The 21,939-nt window shown below is 37.5% G+C and overlaps 1 protein-coding gene across 3 annotated transcripts in view; it reads left to right on the top strand.

Annotated features, from left to right (window-relative positions):
* Nucleotides 1-21,939, top strand: part of pou6f2 (POU class 6 homeobox 2) — a 114,071-nt gene that overhangs the window by 39,932 nt on the left and 52,200 nt on the right. For all 3 annotated transcript variants that reach the window (XM_084399259.1, XM_084399258.1, XM_084399257.1), the window contains one exon: nt 1,301-1,520. In XM_084399259.1, the coding sequence (XP_084255385.1) occupies nt 1,301-1,520 (220 nt within the window). The remainder of the gene's footprint in view (nt 1-1,300; nt 1,521-21,939) is intronic.

Consider the following 21,939-nt stretch of genomic DNA (forward strand, 5'->3'; position numbering starts at 1 on the left):
CGCAAACCCTCTTTTGGCGTTAAAAAAACAACTGTAAGGATTTACTGAAGACATGCAGTGAATAATTAGTGCTGAAAAGGCGTGGACACAGTTATTTTTGTGGCTGACCTTATTGCATATGCATTTGTAGGAGTTTCCCTTTCTGTCGCAAAATTTATGAGAGGAGAGTATTTAAATGATTCACGCAATGCGATTTACTAGTCAATTTACTGGTATTTGCGCCATTATTTAATGCCCCAAAAAAACAGACGCTAATTTGCACTGCTCTTGATAGATTGCGTTGGTCATTATGGAAATTATCTGGCTGTGTCTGTTCTTTAATCTGTTCATTGTCTGTAAATCACCCGCACAACTTTCCACTCCCATCTGCGCTTTTATGGGATTGCTCTCTCATGCTAATTTGCCCTGTTTAGTAATTCTGGCCATATATATATACACTCACCTAAAGGATTATTAGGAACACCATACTAATACTGTGTTTGACCCCCTTTCGCCTTCAGAACTGCCTTAATTCTACGTGGCATTGATTCAACAAGGTGCAAATTGTAGCCTCTTTTTCCTATTTGTAGTGGAGATGAGTGGTACCCGGTGGGGTCTTCTGCTGTTGTAGCCCATCCGCCTCAAGGTTGTGCGTGGTGTGGCTTCACAAATGCTTTGCTGCATACCTCGGTTGTAACGAGTGGTTATTTCAGTCAAAGTTGCTCTTCTATCAGCTTGAATCAGCCGGCCCATTCTCCTCTGACCTCTAGCATCAACAAGGCATTTTCGCCCACAGGACTGCCGCATACTGGATGTTTTTCCCTTTTCACACCATTCTTTGTAAACCCTAGAAATGGTTGTGCGTGAAAATCCCAGTAACTGAGCAGATTGTGAAATACTCAGACCGGCCCGTCTGGCACCAACAACAATGCCACGCTCAAAATTGCTTAAATCACCTTTCTTTCCCATTTTGACATTCAGTTTGGAGTTCAGGAGATTGTCTTGACCAGGACCACACCCCTAAATGCATTGAAGCAACTGCCATGTGATGGGTTGATTAGATAATTGCATTAATGAGAAATTGAACAGGTGTTCCTAATAATCCTTTAGGTGAGTGTATATATAGGCTAATGTTTTATCTATTTAAGGAGCGGAGGAGTATGTCTTAGTCTAGCATTTGTCTTCAAGTCATAGCCAATACTGTCTTAAATAGCCTTCTCTTCATCTTTTATGATTTTGGACAAATGACAGAATCTCCAAATGAGCTTGATTTTGGTTTGTATACATTGAAAAAGTTCCTGTTAAACTTCTTCTCTTTCAGTCTCTACTGGTTGCTCAGCAGCTGGCGTCAGCAGTTAGCGGAGTGATGTCCGGTGGAGCTCCGGGTCTGAACCAGCCCATTCTGATTCCCTTTAATGGTGGGCATCTGGGTGGACAGCAGGGCCTGGTACTCTCTCTGCCCACTGCTGCCAACATACAGGGCCTGGTGGCCGCTGCTGCTGCTGGTGGCATCATGACTCTCCCTCTACAGAATCTGCAAGGTATGAATACTTATTGATTAAATTAGTTTGATTGTTTATTTATTTATTGAGAATTATATAAATAATGCTGTTTATTTAAGTCTACTTTAATTCTTTAAATTCTGGTCATCAAATGCAGATGCTGTGTTAAGTTTGAGTCTCGGGTCATATACATACACATTATTATTATTAATTGATTTAGCTTTTTGTTGTTTATTTATTTATATATTTAATCTGTAAACAGAAATAATACACACTTAAAGGGATAGTTCACCCAAAAATGAAAATTAGCCCATGATTAGCCAAAAATTTACAATAAAGAAGGCCTTTATTAACCCCCCGGAGCCATGTGGAGCACTTTTATGATGGATGGATGCACTTTTATGGACTTCAAAACAGAAACGGCCATTCACTGCCATTATACATTTTGGAAGAGCCAGGACATTTTTTAATATAACTCCGATTGTATTCGTTTGAAAGAAGAATGTCACATACACTTAGGCTGATTTTCATTTTTGGGTGAACTATCCCTTTAAATGAATACCCATATTAAAACAAGGGTTAAATAGTACCATCAGAACCTGTGAAGTCAAATTCAATGGGGATAGCCATGAAAACGTTCTGTGGTATGCAGCATTCGGTCTTCGACAGTTTGTTGTTTTTTCATAAAAGTTGTGCCATCTCAAAGTACCATCACCCCATCCAAACAGCACACGTTTAAGATATACCTGAGGAAAGTGCTCGGAAAGGCAGAGGACAGGAGGATCAGAGCGATATAGGCGGGGAAAGTAGTTCACATTCATTACAGGTCAGCGTTTTGCAACGAAGCGCAAAAGCACTTTAAGGCTCTTTCTTCTTTCAGTAGGAGTATTCACTATGCTTGTGTCTTCTCCTCTTTACCTCTATCTCTCCCCCTCCTCTTTCCTTCCGTCCGCACGTCCATACTTCTCCTCGGCTTTTAAACTTTAATGCACGAATGTTCTCTTTTGATCATAGTTGTAAATGGTTTTCATTTTAATGTTTAAAACATTGTCTCTTTTATACCATTAGATTGAGGGGTGGAAGGGGGAAACCGTCAGTCATAAATCTTAGATGAGGTGCCTTCTCTAATGCCTGACTAAAAAATGATAGGTTATAAATTTGAGTGCATGTAAAATAGCACGTTTTCCTTTTTCGGAGGAGGAGGAGGAGGCCGAAGATTAAAATAATGCACGGCCGGAAACAGGTTGTCCCGAAGAGATGGATGGACGGGATGGCTAAAATAGAGGGATGGAGAAGAAGTCTCTAATGGACACAAACATGCATAAATAACAACACGCATCAGAGCGCATCTAGGCTTTTAATAAACGCTCACATGGGCTAAATAAATATCTAAAATTTCCCAGAATTCCCTCAGTTCACGATAATGTGCCTGTGGGGCCTGCCTCACATTTCGAGGACTCTCTAAAATGGACCCTAGAAAGACATTCTATGTTGGAGTGAATTTTAATGGTCCATTAATTGTCTGTCTTAACTGGACATTTACTTTTTATGCTTGGTCGGCAAGTGAGTGTGAGTGAGTCCTTTTTCGTCTGAGATTCTTTCTTTTTTTCAAATCGTCATGAACAGTGGAGTCTTAAACTATATGCAAAATCTAGGTTTCAAAATATAATTTAAACTTGGTGTTAATAAAGTTTTAGTATTTTAGTGTATATATATATATAAATGAACAGATTTTCACCGAAAAAAGATTCATGTCATTCCAATTTTTTTATGACTTTCTTTTGTGAAACATTTAGAAAAATGCCTCAGCGTTTTCCCACTTTCAGTTAAAGTCAGCAGGGTCCAGTGTTGTTTCGGTCCCTACATTCTTCAAATTATCTTCTTTTATGTTACGCCAAAGAAAGAAAGTCATACAGGATTGGTGATTTCATTTTTGAGTGAACTTTCCCTTTAAGTACGTGCACTCAAGTTGTGAACAGTGACATTGTGTTTATCTGTGGTGCAAATGCAAACAGAAAAGTCCTCATGCGCAGTGATAAACTAGTGTGACTTATTCTGACTAGGCCTCTCAGTTTTAGAATCAGAACCTGGGGGATTCTCTAAGGGCGTAGTGTCACGGGTGCCGTGTGACATTAAATGATTTGACTGTGTCTGCTCTCCCTACAGCCAGTCACACTGTCCCACAATCCCCCAATCCTATCACATCATCCCCCCTACCCCCCATTGATGGAGAGCTGCTGGCACAGCGCTTCTGCCAGACAGTCTTAGTTGAGCGGTGAGCTCAGCCCGCCAGGCCTGATTAATCACAACCTGCAGAGATCTAGACCTCAAGCACCAAAAAAGACACATAGATCAGTGTACTTGTGTAGCATGTTCTTATTAACTCCAGATCAAACACTCTGTCTCTGTTAAAGGAAGATGAAGAAGACAGGCCACTTTCATATGTTTTAATAAGTCACACTAATGAGGAGCAAATAAGATCTAATAGATCATGTCAGGGTGAGAATTCAATTAAAATGTGAGGTTAAAAAGAGTAAAAAGTCATTTATGATGGATGCATTATGTCTATCAGAGCAAGATAACAATTATTTACGCATTATTGCATAAAAGGAATGAAGATAATAAAGTCCTGATGACATCACCATCAGTACAGTTACACATTCCTAAATAGGGATGGGAGTTGTAAAGAATTGTAACACTTTAGGGAACAAGGTTCCTTTTTAACATTAGTTAACTATATTATTTAACATGAACTAACAATGAAACATGCATCTAAAGCATTTATTCATCTTAGATAAATGGTCATTTTAACCATTTAAAAGTTTTTCTGTTCATATTATTTAATGGACCTGGGCTAAGGTGAACTAACAATGAACAGTTGAGTTTTTTATTAACTAATATTAACAAAAGGTTAATAAATACTGTAAGTTGTTAGTTACTATGTTAACTAATTGAGCCTCATTGAAAAGTGTTACATAAAGGATTCAGTGATTCCAGTTCTAATTCCTCTATAAACAATTGTGTAATTAGGAAATACATATTTGGCAGAAATAAGTTTTGTATGTATGTATTTATTATTTTACTTATTTGGCTATTTATCAGGGTTAATGCACCAGAATTAGCCATTTTCATCTGTAGTCTCTGGACAGAATGTTATGTACGAAAAATAACATTGAAACTACAAAATTATTAAAATTGTGTAATGCAAAATATATTCAAACTGTTTCTGCAAAAGATGTCTACGCAGACTTTTCACACTTTTCAGAGTAATAATTGACCTTATCTATATATTAAATAACAAAACTTTGTATTATTAATTTGTATTAATTTTATAAATGACTACTTTAGAATTAGTGTTTTTGATTCATTAAAAAGAACTGACTCATTATTTGCATTCGTTACAGTATTATTTTTAAAAACTGGAACTCTGAATAAGATCGTCATTGTAAACATTGGCTTCTTGAACACTCTTCTTGTCTTGCCTTTGGTCTGGCAAACATATGGCCCCACCCACTTTTGATTTAAAGGTAATGTAGGCAATTTCAGAGAGGCTAGCATTAGCAAGTTAGCTTTGAAAGCATAATATCCCACCCTCCCTTCAGAGTGCTCTCCAAAGCCACGCCTCCTCCAGAAGACATGAATGCGCAGAACAGAGATTACAAAGACGAGAACCTCATGTCTCAAAGCACATAACATTACAATAATAATGAACGTAAACTACAGAGCTCTTACTTGTACAACCGGACTGCTGCAGATTAATTTCAGCATTGATAGTGTTGACATAAAAATGCATAAATCCGAGTCTGAGTACGTGAACAGCTACGGGTAGATGGTCACTGGTTGCCATCTCGTAATTACGGTTACGACACGGCGTGAACGCAACATTAGCTCGTTGTTTCGGTTCATGAAAGACTGTAAAATGCGGCTGCTGTTCCTTTGTGGCGATCGTCTTCAACTCTGCATAGCCTCATTGAACGCGCTGATGATGTGTGATGTGTGAGTGAGCAGGGTGCGCGGAGGTTTAGAAATACATATGTTGACAGGCAGAGGACATCATATCATTGCATTCGGACCTAATGCAATGATTGGACGAACATTGTTTGGTCCTGAGACTTCCACAGAAGATACACGTTCATGTTTTAATATTTAGACCACTTCCATTAATGATTGCTATCAGGGTGCAAAGAGAGTTGCCACCAGTATAACAAAAGTGTTTATGAAACAAATTGCCTACTCTACCTTTAACTAATGAATAGTTTAGTTGTCATATTAAATTGTGTACTTCTAGTGGTCTAACTTCTAGTTGTGCATATTAAGATGGGATAAGAGATTTTAAAGGTTTCTCATCCAAAAATTAAAACTGTGGTCTGTGGAACATAAAATAAGATATTTTCAGAAATGTCTGTTTTTGTACATACAATGGAAGTCATCATTTTTGTTTTGTTTGTTTGGTTTGTAATGACAAGGGGGACTAAATTAAGATAGCATTTTTGGGTGAACTAACCATTTAGCATGTAACGTGTAAAAAACGTCACTTTTAAGGGAAAAGGACTTGCATAGCTGCTAGAGCCACTTATAACACCATACCGCTCACCTTTTCCAAATTAGGAGATTGCCGCCTCACTGTCCGTCCACGTGAGCGTGCGGAGCAGAAGGCTCAGCGGTGCGTCTCTCCACTGATGAATGGTCGTCACAGCGATGGGGCAGCTTCATGAAGTTCGGCACGGTCGTCTAAATAAAAGCCTGCGCTTGCGTTACTCCGCGCTCATTTTAAACCCTGGCGCCGCTGTAGCTTGTTATTTTGTCAGGAAGATTAATGTCTGGACATGTCAAGTAAAGAAAGTGAATTCCCTCTTGAACACTGTGTGTACGATTCCAGCCGTAACTTGAATAGAATAAGAATCAGCCTCATGTTTGTTTGTCCATCAGACTGTAAACATGGTGTTAGGAATATAATTAATCATTTATATTTAGAAATTGTTTTTTTTTTTTTAAAGAGATTGGAAATTATAATGTGAATATATATGAGGTAGGGTGGTGTTTCAAAAAACATGGATGTCTGTTTGTTTGGCACTGTGACATTTCTTCATGTCACAAATAACATCGTTTGATTTCATTTGACTTGATGTGAGACTTAATGATATGATTTCGCTGTTTTGAAAATTACAAATCCCTCTGTTGTACATTCCTTCCATATTCTGTCTCATAACAAACCAAATGACAGAATGTGCTTCTCCTTACATCAAAGCGTCTTTCAATAAGCTGCGGAACGAAAATAACATCTACGTGGTTGCTCATCAGCTCAGAAAGCCTCAAAACAGGCCTCTCGCAAAAAAAAAAAAAACATAAGGGTAACCCTCAGATCATGAAATAACTCTTATTATTCATAGTCTTTTCATGACCTATGAAAAAGCTTTTTGGAAACATCCTTGTAATACGGCATATTTTCCCTAAAGAGATGTAAGGCAAATGAAAGATCAGTGCTACATTGTCAGCCTACTTTGAGTTAATGCAGAACAAATGTATACTCTGGCTCTTTCATATTCATATTGTAAGCTGCCTGATCGGTGCACATCAGAACCTGCAGCGTAGCGTGTAGGGGGAGTGTGGGGGGTTCTGGGAAGGAATAGTGCGCGTGTTCCCTTTGCAGGAAACATAAAACGGCACTCAGGGATGAGGAGTAATTGCCTGAGTCTCTCCACGCTCGTAGGCTAATGAGGAACCATGTTGGCTCTAATCACAACACTGCTCCTCTGTCTCAATGAAAGAGCAGTTGTAGTCTCACAGGAATCGCTCGCCTGTCAGACCGGGGCATCGCTGTAGACTGAGTACTGACACAGACGGGGGAACTTGAAGCTGCTAACTCACTTAGGTTAGCTAAAAGTAGCCAAGTCAAAGAGAAACTTGAAGCCTGAAGGGTGATAAAGTTGAACACAGGAACAAGACAATAGAAAGCTCATAATTTGCTAGCGACATGTTTGTAACTAAAATAACAAGAACCGTTACTCTTGCCGTATTAAAAAAATAAAAAAAATACTGCAAGTAAAAGTTCATTTAAGAGACTTTCGTTTCGAGTCAATACTTGCTGAAGGAAAGTTATCTGCTACTGCAAATTATACCTCTCTAGAGAACATGGATTTACAACTCTGACACGAAAAAAAAAAAAAAAAATCTCAAAAAAATTGTCTATTTATGACCCTTGAAGACACTAGTTCCTTAAGATGCTTGTTGTGAGTGAGCTGTCCGTGGTGCTGAACTGAACATGTTTACTTAATGGTACTTTGTAGACATGAAAACACTGATATTAGTAGCCAAGTCAAAGAGAAACTTGAAGCCTGAAGGGTGATAAAGTTGAACACAGGAAAAAGACAATAGAAAGCTCATAATTTGTTAGCGACATGTTTGTAACTAAAATAACAAGAACCGTTACTCTTGCCGTATTAAAAAAATAAAAAAAATACTGCAAGTAAAAGTTCATTTAAGAGACTTTCGTTTCGAATCAATACTTGCTGAAGGAAAGTTATCTGCTACTGCAAATTATACCTCTCTAGAGAACATGGATGTACAACTCTGACACGAAAAAAAAAAAGATAAAATCTAAAAAAAATTGTCTATTTATGACCCTTGAAGACACTAGTTCCTTAAGATGCTTGTTGTGAGTGAGCTGTCCGTGGTGCTGAACTAAACATGTTTACTTAATGGTACTTTGTAGACATGAAAACACTGATATTAGTAGCCAAGTCAAAGAGAAACTTGAAGCCTGAAGGGTGATAAAGTTGAACACAGGAAAAAGACAATAGAAATCTCATAATTTGTTAGCGACAAGTTTGTAACTAAAATAACTAGAACTGTTACTCTTGCCGTATTTAAAAACAAAAATGCTGCAAGTGAAAGTTCATTTAAGAGACTTTTGTTTCAAGTCAATACTTGCTAAAGGAAAGTTATCTGCTACTGCAAATGATACCTCCCTAGAGAACATGGGTTTACAACTCTGACAAGATGATAAAATATAAAAAAAATGTCTATTTATGACCCTTGAAAGACACTAGCTCCTTAAAATGCTTGTTATGAGTGAGCTGTCCGTGGTGCTGAACTGCACATGTTTACTTAATGGTACTGTGTAGACATGAAAACACTGATATTTCTTTTTGAGGAAGAGATAGAGAGTAAAAGATGGAAGATTCAACGCGAAAGAGGTTTAATGTAACCTGTGTTTGTGTTTTAATGTTCTGCCACCAGAAAGAACATTTTGACTTTTGTGTTTAAGTAATATGAAAGATTAATTAGGTATCATTAAAGTTTGATTTTCTTCAGTAAAGTGCCTTAACGGTACGTTAACCTAATTAAAGGGACGTTCTGTGTTAGATAGAAGTTCAACTCTAGTAAACTGTCAATTACCACTGAAAATAATCAACTCTAAAAATTGTTTATAGTAATCCACTGGTATGTATAGGCACAAATTGCAAAGATACCTGAAAGATACAACACTGTTCATAAGTTTGGGGTTGTGAGATTTTTTTTTTCATGTTTTTAATATTGTGACATTATTACAATCTAAAGTAACTGTTGTCTATTTGAATATATTTTAAAATGTAACATATTCCAGTGATGTGGCAAAGAAGCCATAACTCCATTCTTCAGTGTCACATGATCCTTCAGAAATCATTTTAATATGCTGATTTGGTGCAATAGAAACATTTCCTATTATTATCAATATTGAAAACAGTTATGCTGCTTAATTTTTTCAGGACTTTTAGAGTAGAAAGTTCCAAAGAACAGCATTTATTTGAAATAGAAATATTTTGTAACATTATTTGATCAATTTAATGTGTCCTTACTGAATAAAAGACCCCAACATTTCTGAATTGGAGTTAACCAATTACATAGACAAATCCATCTATAAACATAGCAAGTTCATCTATTTAGAATGGTAATCCAGCCAGTGAAAGGATAATTTATTCAAAAATCACATTTTGATACAGAAGAAATTATGAGCTGCAAATTTTTGCTTTTTGCCCAGTGCAATAAGTTGTCATAAATGCATTACGTAACATAAAAAAAAAAAAAAAAAAAAAAATGTGATAGCCAGTCCATAGAGTTCAACCTATTTTGGACCCTAAACATGGATTTAATATTTAAAAAAAAACAGTACTTTTTCTCTCTCTCTCTCTCTCTCTCTCTCTCTCTCTCTCTCTCTCTCTCTCTCTCTCTCTCTCTCTCTCTCTCTCTCTCTCTCTCTCTCTCTCTCTCGCTCTCTCTCTCTCTCTCTCGCTCTCTCTCTCTCTCTCTCTCTCTCTCTCGCTCTCTCTCTCTCTCTCTCTCTCGCTCTCTCTCTCTCTCTCTCTATCTCTCACTCTCTGCCTGCATCTCTTGGTTTAACTTTAAAATACTGTATTCCCAGCATGCCTTCCACATTGTCCTTTAATGTTTTAAGTTTGAGGCAGTTGTAAGACAACTTATAAGGAGAGAGTCATATTAAATAAGAGTGATAAAATTGCTGCCGCCCTCATACATTTCAAAGCTAATGTGACTAGAAATGCACCAGCAGCACCTGCACACAGACTTGCTGTGGTAATTTGATTGATTTGTTGTGACAGCAGCCAAATAATTGAGAGTGAGAGGTGGTATGTGTGTGTGTGTGTGTGTGTGTTTTAGGGGGGTTACACCACATGTTCTCCTAGACAATCCAGGAAGAGTCAAAGATTCTAATGTGCCATTGGGTATTGTTCAGCTTTCTTTTCTTTCCCACTGAGTGTGATGCCGTGTGACTGCATATGACAGTGGCATAGCTACAAAAATAACACAAATCGTATTGTACACATACACACACAGTGAGGTTGGCCCACACATATTCAGGCTTTCAAACAGAAAGCACCTCACGTCACAAACAATAAACATCATTGTACAAGTATAAACACATTTTACCACATCACACTCAAATGAAGTATCTGCACACTCACAAGAAATGTTGTTTTTTGCTTTTGCGTGTGCTTTCTTGGCAGAATGACTTTAAAGACATCATGTCATTTAGCAGGACAGGTAACAAAGGGTAAAACATTAGCTAAGCAAGGCCTCAGTACATAAGTTGTGAAATGAATTAACATAAAACAGTGTCATTCTTTCATATTTCCTTGACCTTTTAAAGTTACTTTTTTGATTTGGGATTTAAATATTTAATTTTTGGTCTGTATCTGTATGAAAAGTATCTGTATACAATGTATCTACATTATCGTTCAAAAGTTTGGGGTCAGTATTTTTTTTAAATAATTTAATACATTCTATTATTCAGTGTTCATATATTCAAATAGAACAGTTAATAATAATAAAACAGTTATTTCAAAGGGTAATAATATTTCACAATATAACTGTTTGTAGTCGAACATCCTAAAAATATATATTTTTTTAATATTTAGATCCATTTACACAAACCATTTACATTAAACCAATTTTTCCAAACTGTTCTTTTATCTTTTAGGTTCAGTTAAGAAGTGGCACACCATGTCTGTTCAGATTTTGGCGTCAAAACTGATGATTTCATTTTGATTTCCTTACCTTGTTGGTTATACCGCTGCTTTTGATCACATTGAATGTTACAAAATAAGACCTAGCTACATCAATTGTTTGTGTGAAACATTAAGGGCACGGAGTGTCCTTCGGGTGTCATATAAAATCGAGCTGTTAATGTTTGACATATTGGTGGCGTTTGTCATCTTGAAATGGCTTCACCAGCTGCCTGTCCTGCCACATACTGTTCTGTCCTGCATGACTGGTGGCATTGTCACTCTGTTTAAACTGTGAAAAGAGGAAAAAATCCCCCTCCTCAGAGAGAGAAGGGCAAGAGAAATGGAGGGGGGATGTGAAGGAAGATTGGAAAAGACAATAATAATGGTAATCGGATATGGCTTTGTCCGTTTCGATCGAGGAGGCCACATTGCTTTGGCCCTCCTGTGGTAAAACTGAAAGAGACACACATATATACTCCATATAAGCCGAGAGCCGGGACCCACATATACAGTATGCCTCTGTGATTCTGCTGGGATTTAGCTTTCCTCCACTCATCCATGTTCGATACATATTTTATGGTAATTGCATCAGTCTACAAATAATTGGGAAGTGCCAGTAATGTTTTTTAAAGGAGTGAACTGGCAGTTTTCTCTCCCGATGAAGAACTGGTGCAGGGAGGCCTGAAATAACTTAAGCCTCTCAAACTGGCATTAAATTAAACCTATCGTTTAGTGCGCGTTCACCGCGCCTCCTCCTAACCCCCTCCCAAACCGCGGAGACTACAGATCCTCGGAGGAAGAACATCTGAAGCAAAGCCACACGTTTGTGCTGGCGGAGTCCAGCTCTGAGCCCATGCTCACTCAGATATGTAATGAAAGAGTAGGACGTTGTTGGAGTAAGGGATATACATACATACATACTACAAACTGCTCAGGACACACTAGACATGGGATAAAAAAGCTATTAAAGTAATGATGGAGAGGAAGGTGGAGAAGGAAGGAGAAACATAAGAGGTTTTGGAAATATTGGAATGGGAAGATTATTGTTGAGTGTCTTATCCAAAGAGGAAGTCTAAACTAGATTTATATGTGTTTGCCTGGTCAGAGGTTTCTGCCATGATGCTAATGTGTGAATGGTTGTCAGGATGGTTGATTATGTAACATGTATGTTTGTTTCATTGTGTTTGCCTAGTTAGTTTGTCTAGTTAGTTTCTCTGGTTGTCAATCGGTTCCCACTTCTGTTCCGTTTTATCCTTGAAATAGTTCACCCATTTACTCATCATTATCATTTACTCACCCTCAAGTTGTTCCAAACTGGTTTGATTTTCTTTCTTCTGCTGAACATATAAGAAGATGTTTTGAAGAATGTTGGTAACCAAACAGTTGATGGGCCCCATTGACCTATGGTATAGTATGAAAAAAATAATACTAGGGAAGCCATTGTCAATCGGTAACCATCAATCGTCTGGTTACTGACATTCTTAAAAATATCTTTTGTGTTCATTTTTGGGTGAACTATCCCTTTAAGCCCCTGCTCAGTTCTTTGTTTGTTATCGTCAATAGCTATGTTTCCGTCCAAATTTGGAATAATGCATAAAACCTCCATCCATCCATCCATCCATCCATCCATCCGTGTGTATATATATTTCCACTGTCAATTTTGCTTTAACTAAAGTTTTTTCTAAACTTAAAAAAAAAAAAATTCCCCCCCACTATGATATAATTCAACAGAATATTTTTTATTGTGCGTCATTTCTAATCAAGCTGTAATTTTGTCACATTTGTGCAAAATTGGCAAAATATTGTTTAATTTTGTGTGAAGGAGTTTGCCATTTTATTCCAAAATAGAATTTTTACCACTGTCATTTCCACCAAAAAAAGTTTGAGATTTGGTGGGAATGACACTGTGGTGGAAATTTTAATGACTTTCAGAAAAAAATGGACGGAATTCTACTGGACTGTATGTGTATACACTGTTGGACACAGTACACATTGTTAGACAAATTACATTAAATTTATTTATTTATTATACAATTAAATTTGTATGTATAAAAAAAATTACTGAATTAAACTGCTAAAACATGTAATGAAATATATATATATATATATATATATATATATATATATGTAACTAAATATATATTTCATTACATTGTTTTTCCTCAACTATTGTTTTTATTGAATGACATACAGTACAGTTCCTAAAACTTGTGGTTATTGATATACGTCCCAGTTTCTTTTAATAAAAAAAAAGTTTGAAGACAGGCAGCTTTGCCATAATTAGAAATATTGTGCACCTCTATCAGGGGACTTCGATTAGTGTTGGACAAGAGGGACCTTTGTGTTAAACAAGTGGTTAATAGCACATCTCTCTTAAACGATTTATGCACTGACGTCTAATACTTAGGGTTTGATAAACCGGTTAGGACTGGTTCTGAAGCCAACGTTTAACTGCTTAAAGCGTAGTCATTCAGCACAGAGGTACTATATTCCTGTTGTAATTTTCAGTACCTTGTCCCCTATCTTATTAAAATCTTTACATAGACTTCTGAGACACCTTTCATAGGCTTTTTGTTGTCAAGCTCTGGAAATGGAAATTGATTAGTGATTTACATGGTCAGTGAGGGGAGCATGAACTGACGAAACATTGTAAATGAAATATTAGAGTCAGAGCAAGCAGAAGGCAAAGAGAGAGATGGTAATCTGTGGGGACTGTTATTCCTGTCTGGGAGAACCGGGTAGCGTTTTTACATTTATCTGGGTTCTGCATGACTCGTAATGCTAATGGTAATTTCATGGGAGTGAAACGGAATGAAAATAGGGTTATCACACTCCACTGACAATGTGCGATTGTGCTCTGTCACAGGACCTCGTAAACCATATTTCATTCTTTTGTGAGTGTGTTTGTGTGTGTGAAGTGCATGTGTGTATAATATGACTTATGGCTGAAACTCCCCTGCAATTTACTATAAGAACTCAAGGTTTTGGCAGAAACAATTAGATTAGAGCGAGAACAAAATGCGTTTTAATGAGGAGATAGTTTGTTGCGACCTATACACCTTCCTCGTGTGAGTAAATGGTATTTTATGCAAAATATGATAATCAGTCTTCTTAATGGATGAAAACAAAGAATGTTTGGGGCATTTGAGCGGCACACATTGCTTTTATTTCATTTTAACTGAAAAAAATCCCCACACTTTAAAGCTGAATGTTTGGCAGTGTTACAGCACCCCGGGAAGTTTTAAAGAAAGCCTAAAAAAATGCGTAGGCGTTCAAATGAATTTTGCTCCGGCCACTTACGGCTTAAAAGAAGAAACGTTTCGTCGATAAAGTACAGTGAAATCTCCAAATGAAAACAAGTGTATTGAATGTCCAAAACGATCAATAGCAACCTCGCAGCTTATCATTGCCAACTTACAACGGAATCAATAAAAACCTACACAAATCTAGCTTCGTCATTACGCCTGTGCCGTTCAATCAATATCTAAAGAATCAGCCTATCAATACACATCACGCAGCGTTTTAATACAAGTGCTATAACTTTTCCTCTTTCGCTTAAGCTGCTTCAGGTATATTAACAATTCAATCCATATAAACCCCGGCGAACGCATTTTAATAAGGATCACCGTTCAAGCCGATAGTGAGTGACACATGATAAGTGTTTCATTTGTCATTTCATATCAGATGAAAAGCCTAAATACGAGAGGGTCTAGAATTTGACCCTTCGGTCGGGTGAAGGTCTATATCTCAGATAACGTGGCTCGCCCTCCTCTCTCGGAAACACAAGATGCTGTGGTGATTTCTGACGCGGCAGATGGTGCTGAAACCAAGCCTTTTTGGAAGCGGCAGACGGGCTAAAAGCTATCTGCGGTTTCTAATTGCCATCTCAGGGCCTAATTACCTTAATTAATAGATGTGCTTTCTGGGGAAGGGCTTCAGATTCAAGGGTCTTCTGTAAGTGTTAAGGGGCCCTAAAAGGCCCCAGAGGAAGGCAGGGTGGAGTGTAATGGTCCCTCAGGGCTCCTTGCTGAAAACACAGCAGGCGCATCAGAGTTGGATCATGTGGCTGGTAAGTAGACCACAGACGCGAGAGAAGAGGAGATATCGTCACATTAAACTCGTACATCTTTCACAAACAGGGCTGAGTGTCAGACACCGCTGGAAGAGGAGAGGAGGGGGACGAGGGCAAAGAGACACACTGAATGTGTCATTTTGCCCTTAAAATATGGAACTTTTCATCCACTCAATGCCCATTGCTTTTCTTTTTTCTCTGTTGTTCAGTGACATTTTTCATTTAATTTTGCTTTATCTGTTTATATGCTCCACAGCAGTTAGTGTGTATTTGGCTTTATTTAATTTTATTATTACAGAATTTTATTTAATTTTATTATCCTACAGACATAGTGTTTTTGAATTTCCAGGCTTGGAAATGTCATGAAATTTAATAATACTTAAAATTACAGCAACAATAATCACAGCAATAATGATCCAGTCATAGACTCTTAAACATTTGCCTATTTAAATCCAAACAGCATCTTGGCATGCAGTGTATAATGATGAAATATATTTGATATATGAAATATTATTATATTTATATCATATATTTATATGATATATGAACTATATTGATATATAGATGAAATATGTATTTTTTACTCATTTATAAGGCCACCCAGAGTAAGTGATTTTTGGATACGTGTGGTTTCAGTTCCTAAATGTTTTCATAAATGTAGACTAAAATTTAGAACGAAAGTTCTAAATCCGTGCGTACGCACACTTAGTGAATGAGACCAAGTGAAACCAAACATGATCGTGACAGCACCATATTAGCACATGGTAGTACTTTATTTAAGGGTGTAAGGTAAATGGCAAAGAATACCATACTATTTTTCATCCTCATCTACTTTATCATATTATTTTCTCCTCTTAAAAAAGGTCCCTAAACATTGTTTCCATAATTACTTTTTTATTTTATTATAAAACTTTTGTGACAGTTTTAACCAGATCTTTCATTTAATGAAAGGCTTTATTTTCATATGTGAAATTCTCATTTGAGATATTTAATATTATGATAATAATGTACTTTTTTTTTAATCATCTTCTCAGAGAAAATGATGACCTTCACTGACAAAAAGTCCAACAGAGCTGCATCAACGTAATGTGTTCGCAGCCTTTGTGCATTACAGTGTTTCATCATGATAAATCTCCTCTCTATGAACCCTATGTGTGATATTAGCCATGGCAAGTTCTATTTGCTTTCCCAGCCTGGGCAGTTAATGCTAAAAACAAAAAAATGTCCATCGGCTAATAGGAAATCCGCTCTGCCACCACACATCCCAGACCATATTTCTTTCTTCTCCTTCTCTCCTTGTTACCCTTTCCCTCCATCTTTTTTTTCTGCTACGTTTTCCACCCTCTTCTTCTTCTTCCTCCTCCTCCTTCCCATCACGCCTGTTGTCGGTGTCCTGCACGAGCGGGAGATGCGCGCGTGTACGTCCGGGCCGCATACATTTGCTCTGATGATGTATTGTCCTGCTGAGGAGTTTCATTTACTGTGGCTGGCCTCTGCTGAACCTGTTGCTAGTCACTGAGCACGATAAGCGCATAAGTAGCACGCCACTTCATTCATCATGTATCGCTCAGACCGCTCAAATACCTCATAGGCCATGCAGGAGAGAAACTACTAAACCGGCAGAAAGGATCACGGTGCTTGTCTCAAAAAGCTGAGGTCGTATTAAATGCCATATGCTTGTTTTTTTCCCCCCAAAGAACTGTGCAAGGAAGTCTGCTGTTTAAAATGTTGTTGCAAAACTGTTTGCGAGCTCATAAAAGGGTTCAGTGTATGTCAGGGACGCTCGTCGCAACCAAAATAAAAGGACAACGCACACAAATTTGCACGTATTTGATATTCCGGGATAATTCGCGTTTCGAATCAGTGGGTGACTTTTCTACTTGCGTTTTTCTAGCCGTATTGGAATTTATTAAAGTGCATTAGGAATCACAAGCGGTGTCATGTCACTTAGAGCTCTACGTTTCAACAGACCGGCTGCCCGCGGGCACAGCGCTCCTCTCCCCTTCGTTCGGTTGAACGCAATAGCGCTTACATGCTCCGCGAGACGAGCAAAAGGAATAATTAAAGAGGTGAATGATATTGGGAGAAGGATTTAGGGCAAATCCTATTGTTTAAAGCCGTTTCGTTCCATTGAAACTTCTTTTTCCTTTACACACTTTCTCAGAGCCCTGGTTCACACCCCGAATTGGTTTTTCAGATACATGCGTACACATTCCGTCTTCTGTTTTCAAAGGCTAAAGCAAAGCACGATGCAGGCAGCCAACAACAAAGACCTTATGATGTACGCACATTGTCTTTAAATCACTTCATTTCGACACCGCTGCCTGCGCAGCCTTGCGCTTATCAACATCAGGAATACAGCTGAGGGCAGAACAACAATGATGTATATAAAAAAATGCTTTTTTTAATAGCAGGTAGAACGGGAGTGTAATCCTCAAATAGGTCTTTGCTGAAAACATGTCTTCGTTTTGAATATGGAAGGAATTGTTATCGGAATCAGACTTTAAATGAGGCTGTAATATGATGTGGATAGGCCAATTCTGTGCTGTCGTCCACCTATCCTCGCTTTAAAAGTGCCCCCTCGATCCCCTCCTCATGCTTTTACTGTCAGTCAAAGAGCACTCTTTCTCGCTGGCGCATCAGGGCCCGGCGGTATTGATTTTTCCACCCACTGAAACCACCTCGTGAGCATAAATTTTGCATTAGACACTAAGGGGAAAGCGGGCGGGGGGGGACAGGACCTCGGGAACTGGGCGCATGGGACAGTCAAGCCAGACAGGCCAAAGAGACAGACAGAGATGGTGAGCACAGGTAATGTTAGTGAGTTAAAGTAGCTGGTGATGAGCTGGCCCTTGTAAAAAAAGAAGTGCACTTTAGCAGAAATACTTGTGGAAATAATATAGTTTAAAAGAATATACTTTAGTGTGAACTGAATGTAATGTTTTTGCATGTATTATGCAATTGTATTATACATTTAATTTATATTGAATAATATTTTTTTTACATTTGTTTATTAATAACTTAAGAGTACTTTTTCAACCAAATTAAGTAGGACTTAAGTACATCTTTATGTCTAATTTCATAATTACTTCTATTGTTTTTGAAATATGGTTAAAGTGTGCTGCAGAATGTTCTGACAAGCATTTATGGTAAATTAAAACATACTTTAATGTCATTTCTACTGAAATTGTATGTATGTGTTTGTAATTACACATTCATAATGATTCAGTTGCAATGTACTACTTTTAAAATATATTAGCTTTGTGTAATATTGAATAACACGCTACAGTTACAATTATAATCAAGCATGAATTTTAGTATGTTAGTCAACACATCAAAATAAGTGTACTTCTTTAAAGCATGTCAAAAGATTAAAATAAAATGATTTAAAATGTAATTTAAAGTATAACTTTTAATTTGACATAATTACAAAGTGAACTTTTTAAAAGTGCATTTAAGAAACTATATTTCATTAATATTATATTATCTGCAAAAACAGTTTTTGGTTACTTTGTTAGGTGTACTTGATACAGTGTAATTATACAGTTAGTAATATATGAAGAGTTCAGATGCAAAAGCCTCTGAGTGCCGTCTGAAATTTTCTTCTAGAATGATAATTTTTTATCAAGCTTGTATATTTAAGTTCAATAATTTCACTTAAATGGCAATGCAAATTACCTATTAATTGTCATTTAAGTGAAATTACTTAACTTAAATAAACGAGCTTGATAAAAATGATCATTCTAGAAGAAAATTTCAGGTGGCACTTAGAGGCTTTTGCATCTGAACTCTTCATATTATGGTAATAATATTAATTAACAACATGTACTTAGGGTTAGGAATAGGGTTTGGGTTAAGGTTAGCTGCATGTAGTTATGCATAATTTACAGTAAGAACATGTAATATATGTAACAAGGACAGTAAAATAAAGTGTTAACCAGGTTTTTTAAATATACTTTAAAGATTTATATTACACTATAAGTGCACATTCAATTCAATTAAGCACAATTCTTTTTCACAAGGTGATGTAGGAATATTATCATTGAACACCCAGTTTTACTCGGAAATATGTCTCATTAAGTATAAGTAAAAAGGGTTGCAAATAGGTTTCTTATAGAAGAAAGAATACAAATCCAAAAGGTTTAATTACAATATTTCCACCCAAAATACATTCAAAGAACATTCTGTGGCTCAGTCAAATGTTTTTTTTCCTCTTTTTTTTTTTTTATCATAAAACCACTTTTACACCTTGTTCTCTCTGGAAGACAGCCCAGAATTCCTTTAAATCCCCAGCAGAGCCCATAGCAGTAACACACTTTGATCAGACATGCATGTCAGACGAGGGGCTTTGTGGTCTGATCCTAACACGCTGTCCACTTCAGTGCTATAAACACTCAAGGCCCTCTCACTTCCAGTCTAACCTCTCTGCCTTTAAGCATTGTCTGATCCCGATCCAAATCACTGCTAGGGAATCATTTAATAATGTCTGAGCCCCACTGTAAGCAATGAAGGTGCCATCTGCTAAAGGTGGTACTGATATTTTATATTTTTACTCATTTAGTCCAACACTGACCTTTTTTCTGCTAGTAAGTAAGCTTTTATTTGTGTTTTATAGTGCAAATGCATTCCAGACAGATTTTTTTTTTTTTTTTTGAATCTTTTGACTAGAGTTAAAGTATTTGATCACGCCATCATTCAGTCTTTAAAGGTGCTTTTAAACCACTCAAGCACTATAAGATATAAAAGAGAGCTAAATTCAGTACTGGTGCGTACTAAATTCAGTACAAATGCCTATTTGGTGAGTATGCAGTCTAAGTCATGAATGTTAAATAACAAGTCAAATAGCAAGAAAAAGAGAAAATCAGTTAACGCTTTTGATTGAATAACTTGTAAGAGCATACATAAGTACGGTGACCGGGAGGGGACATGTTCAGTTCACTTAGTTTTGTCGTGGCCACAACATAGAAACTCGTGGGAACGTGATAATATGTTGTTGCCACAAGATATTAATTTGTGGGAACGTCATATTAAGTCGTGGGAATGTGATAATAAATCATGGCCACTCGATCATTTTGTTGAGGTAACGACATCATTATGTTGTGGCCTCGAGATCATATGTTTAGGGAACGATATATTTTCCCGTGGCCACGACTTCATATTTTGAGAGAACGACATCTATTTCTCGTGGCCACGAGTTACACACGGTCAATACTGTAACCATATACAGCAGTCAGAGATGGAGATGACTGATGAAATAACATTTTACTTGGAATTAGGAATGTCATATAAAGATATAGTGCGGTCTCTGGCATTAAGACATGGGTACGTTATAAATGAAAGACACCTGAAGCGCACTCTTAAGCTGAATGGGCTTTTTCGTCGGAAATATGCTGGCTTGAGTGAAATTGCTCTGGTCACGAATAAAGTCCCGTTTAAGGCAATAAACAAAAACAAATTATGAGAAACTTAAAGGGGACATATCATGCCAAATGCACTTTTTTAGCCCTTAAATGCATTTTGTTGTATATTTGGAGTGTTTAGAAGTACAGAAAATATGAAATTATTCTCTTCAGGTGCTTCGTTGATATCTTTATATTCTGTTTTGGTCATATTTTTCAACCTGTTCCGATTTTTCTGTTATCTATGACGTTTTTTGAACTATTACGTCACAGTATTTGCAGCGGAACTGCCAAATAAGGACATTGACTTCCGGCCCAACACTTCGAGCAATCCGCCATTTTTATTTCTCGCTGCAATTTTGTAGTCCAAGCTAAAGGATGCAGAAGTTACGAGAGGGTAAGTTAAAATGTTCGGTTGTTGGATGTAGTAACCCACACGCTTCATTACACCGTCTAATGTAGATAAACTGCCGCGCTTGTGACAAGGGCGCATGTTTAACTGAAAGAACGAGCAGAGAGAGAGACCCGGTCGCGCGGGCGCTCTCTCTCTTCAGAGCCAGGCGAAAGTGTAAACAAGACATCACCGTCTCCAAACTAGACGCTGTCTTGCTCTCTCTCCCTCGCACATATTAATCGAAATAAATCGACACGGTGGTAAAAGGTCGGAAGACCAAAGTTTCATGTGTAAATACAGTACACACCAGTGCGATACATCCATATGAATACGTTGTTCTACAGGTTCGTCGTCTTCATTTTCATCTCGCTCCGGCTCCGACTCTGGCTCGAACATGTAAGGCTGGCTGGACAAGTCTTCCGTTGTTGACATTTTGTTAATAACGTGTGAATAAAAAGTTTCTGTGCCGCTAGATAATCGTATCTCTGCTATCAAACTACAAAAATGGCCGAACGGGGTGGAGTTGAACCTCTGCAACCTGGAGAGGGGGCAGGGTATGAAGTGTCTCAATTGTATTTAAAGAGACCGCACCAAAACGAGTTGCTCTCAGACGCACATCAGAAAAGGGGTAGAAAAGGGGCCTGTGGAGCTATAATAATGAAGAATTCAGACCCAAGCATTGCAGTTCTGCTTTATATAGACTACAAATGTATAATTTATATGTAAAAAGGAACAATTTAAAAGCATGATATTTCTCCTTTAAATGAACAAATAACGAAGTAAATTATGACTGGGGTAAAAGGAGGAGCCCGTATCGCGTGTGAAGATTCGGTTATAAAACTCATAGCCACGAGAAACGGATGTTGTTCCCTCAACATACGTTCTCGTAACCACGATATATTATGACGTTCCCACGATTTAATATCACGTTCCCAAGAGTTTATATGTTGTGGCCACGACAAAACTAAATGAACCGAACATGTCCCCTCCCGGTCACCGTACATAAGCACACCATCAGACCTCTCTTGTTCTGCTCCTCTCACTAGTTTCTTCCACCACAGTCATTTTCCACCGATTTAATTAACTCAGG

Source organism: Rutilus rutilus (assembly GCF_951802725.1).
Source record: "Rutilus rutilus genome assembly, chromosome: 24".
In the NCBI taxonomy this organism is placed as follows: domain Eukaryota; kingdom Metazoa; phylum Chordata; class Actinopteri; order Cypriniformes; family Leuciscidae; genus Rutilus; species Rutilus rutilus.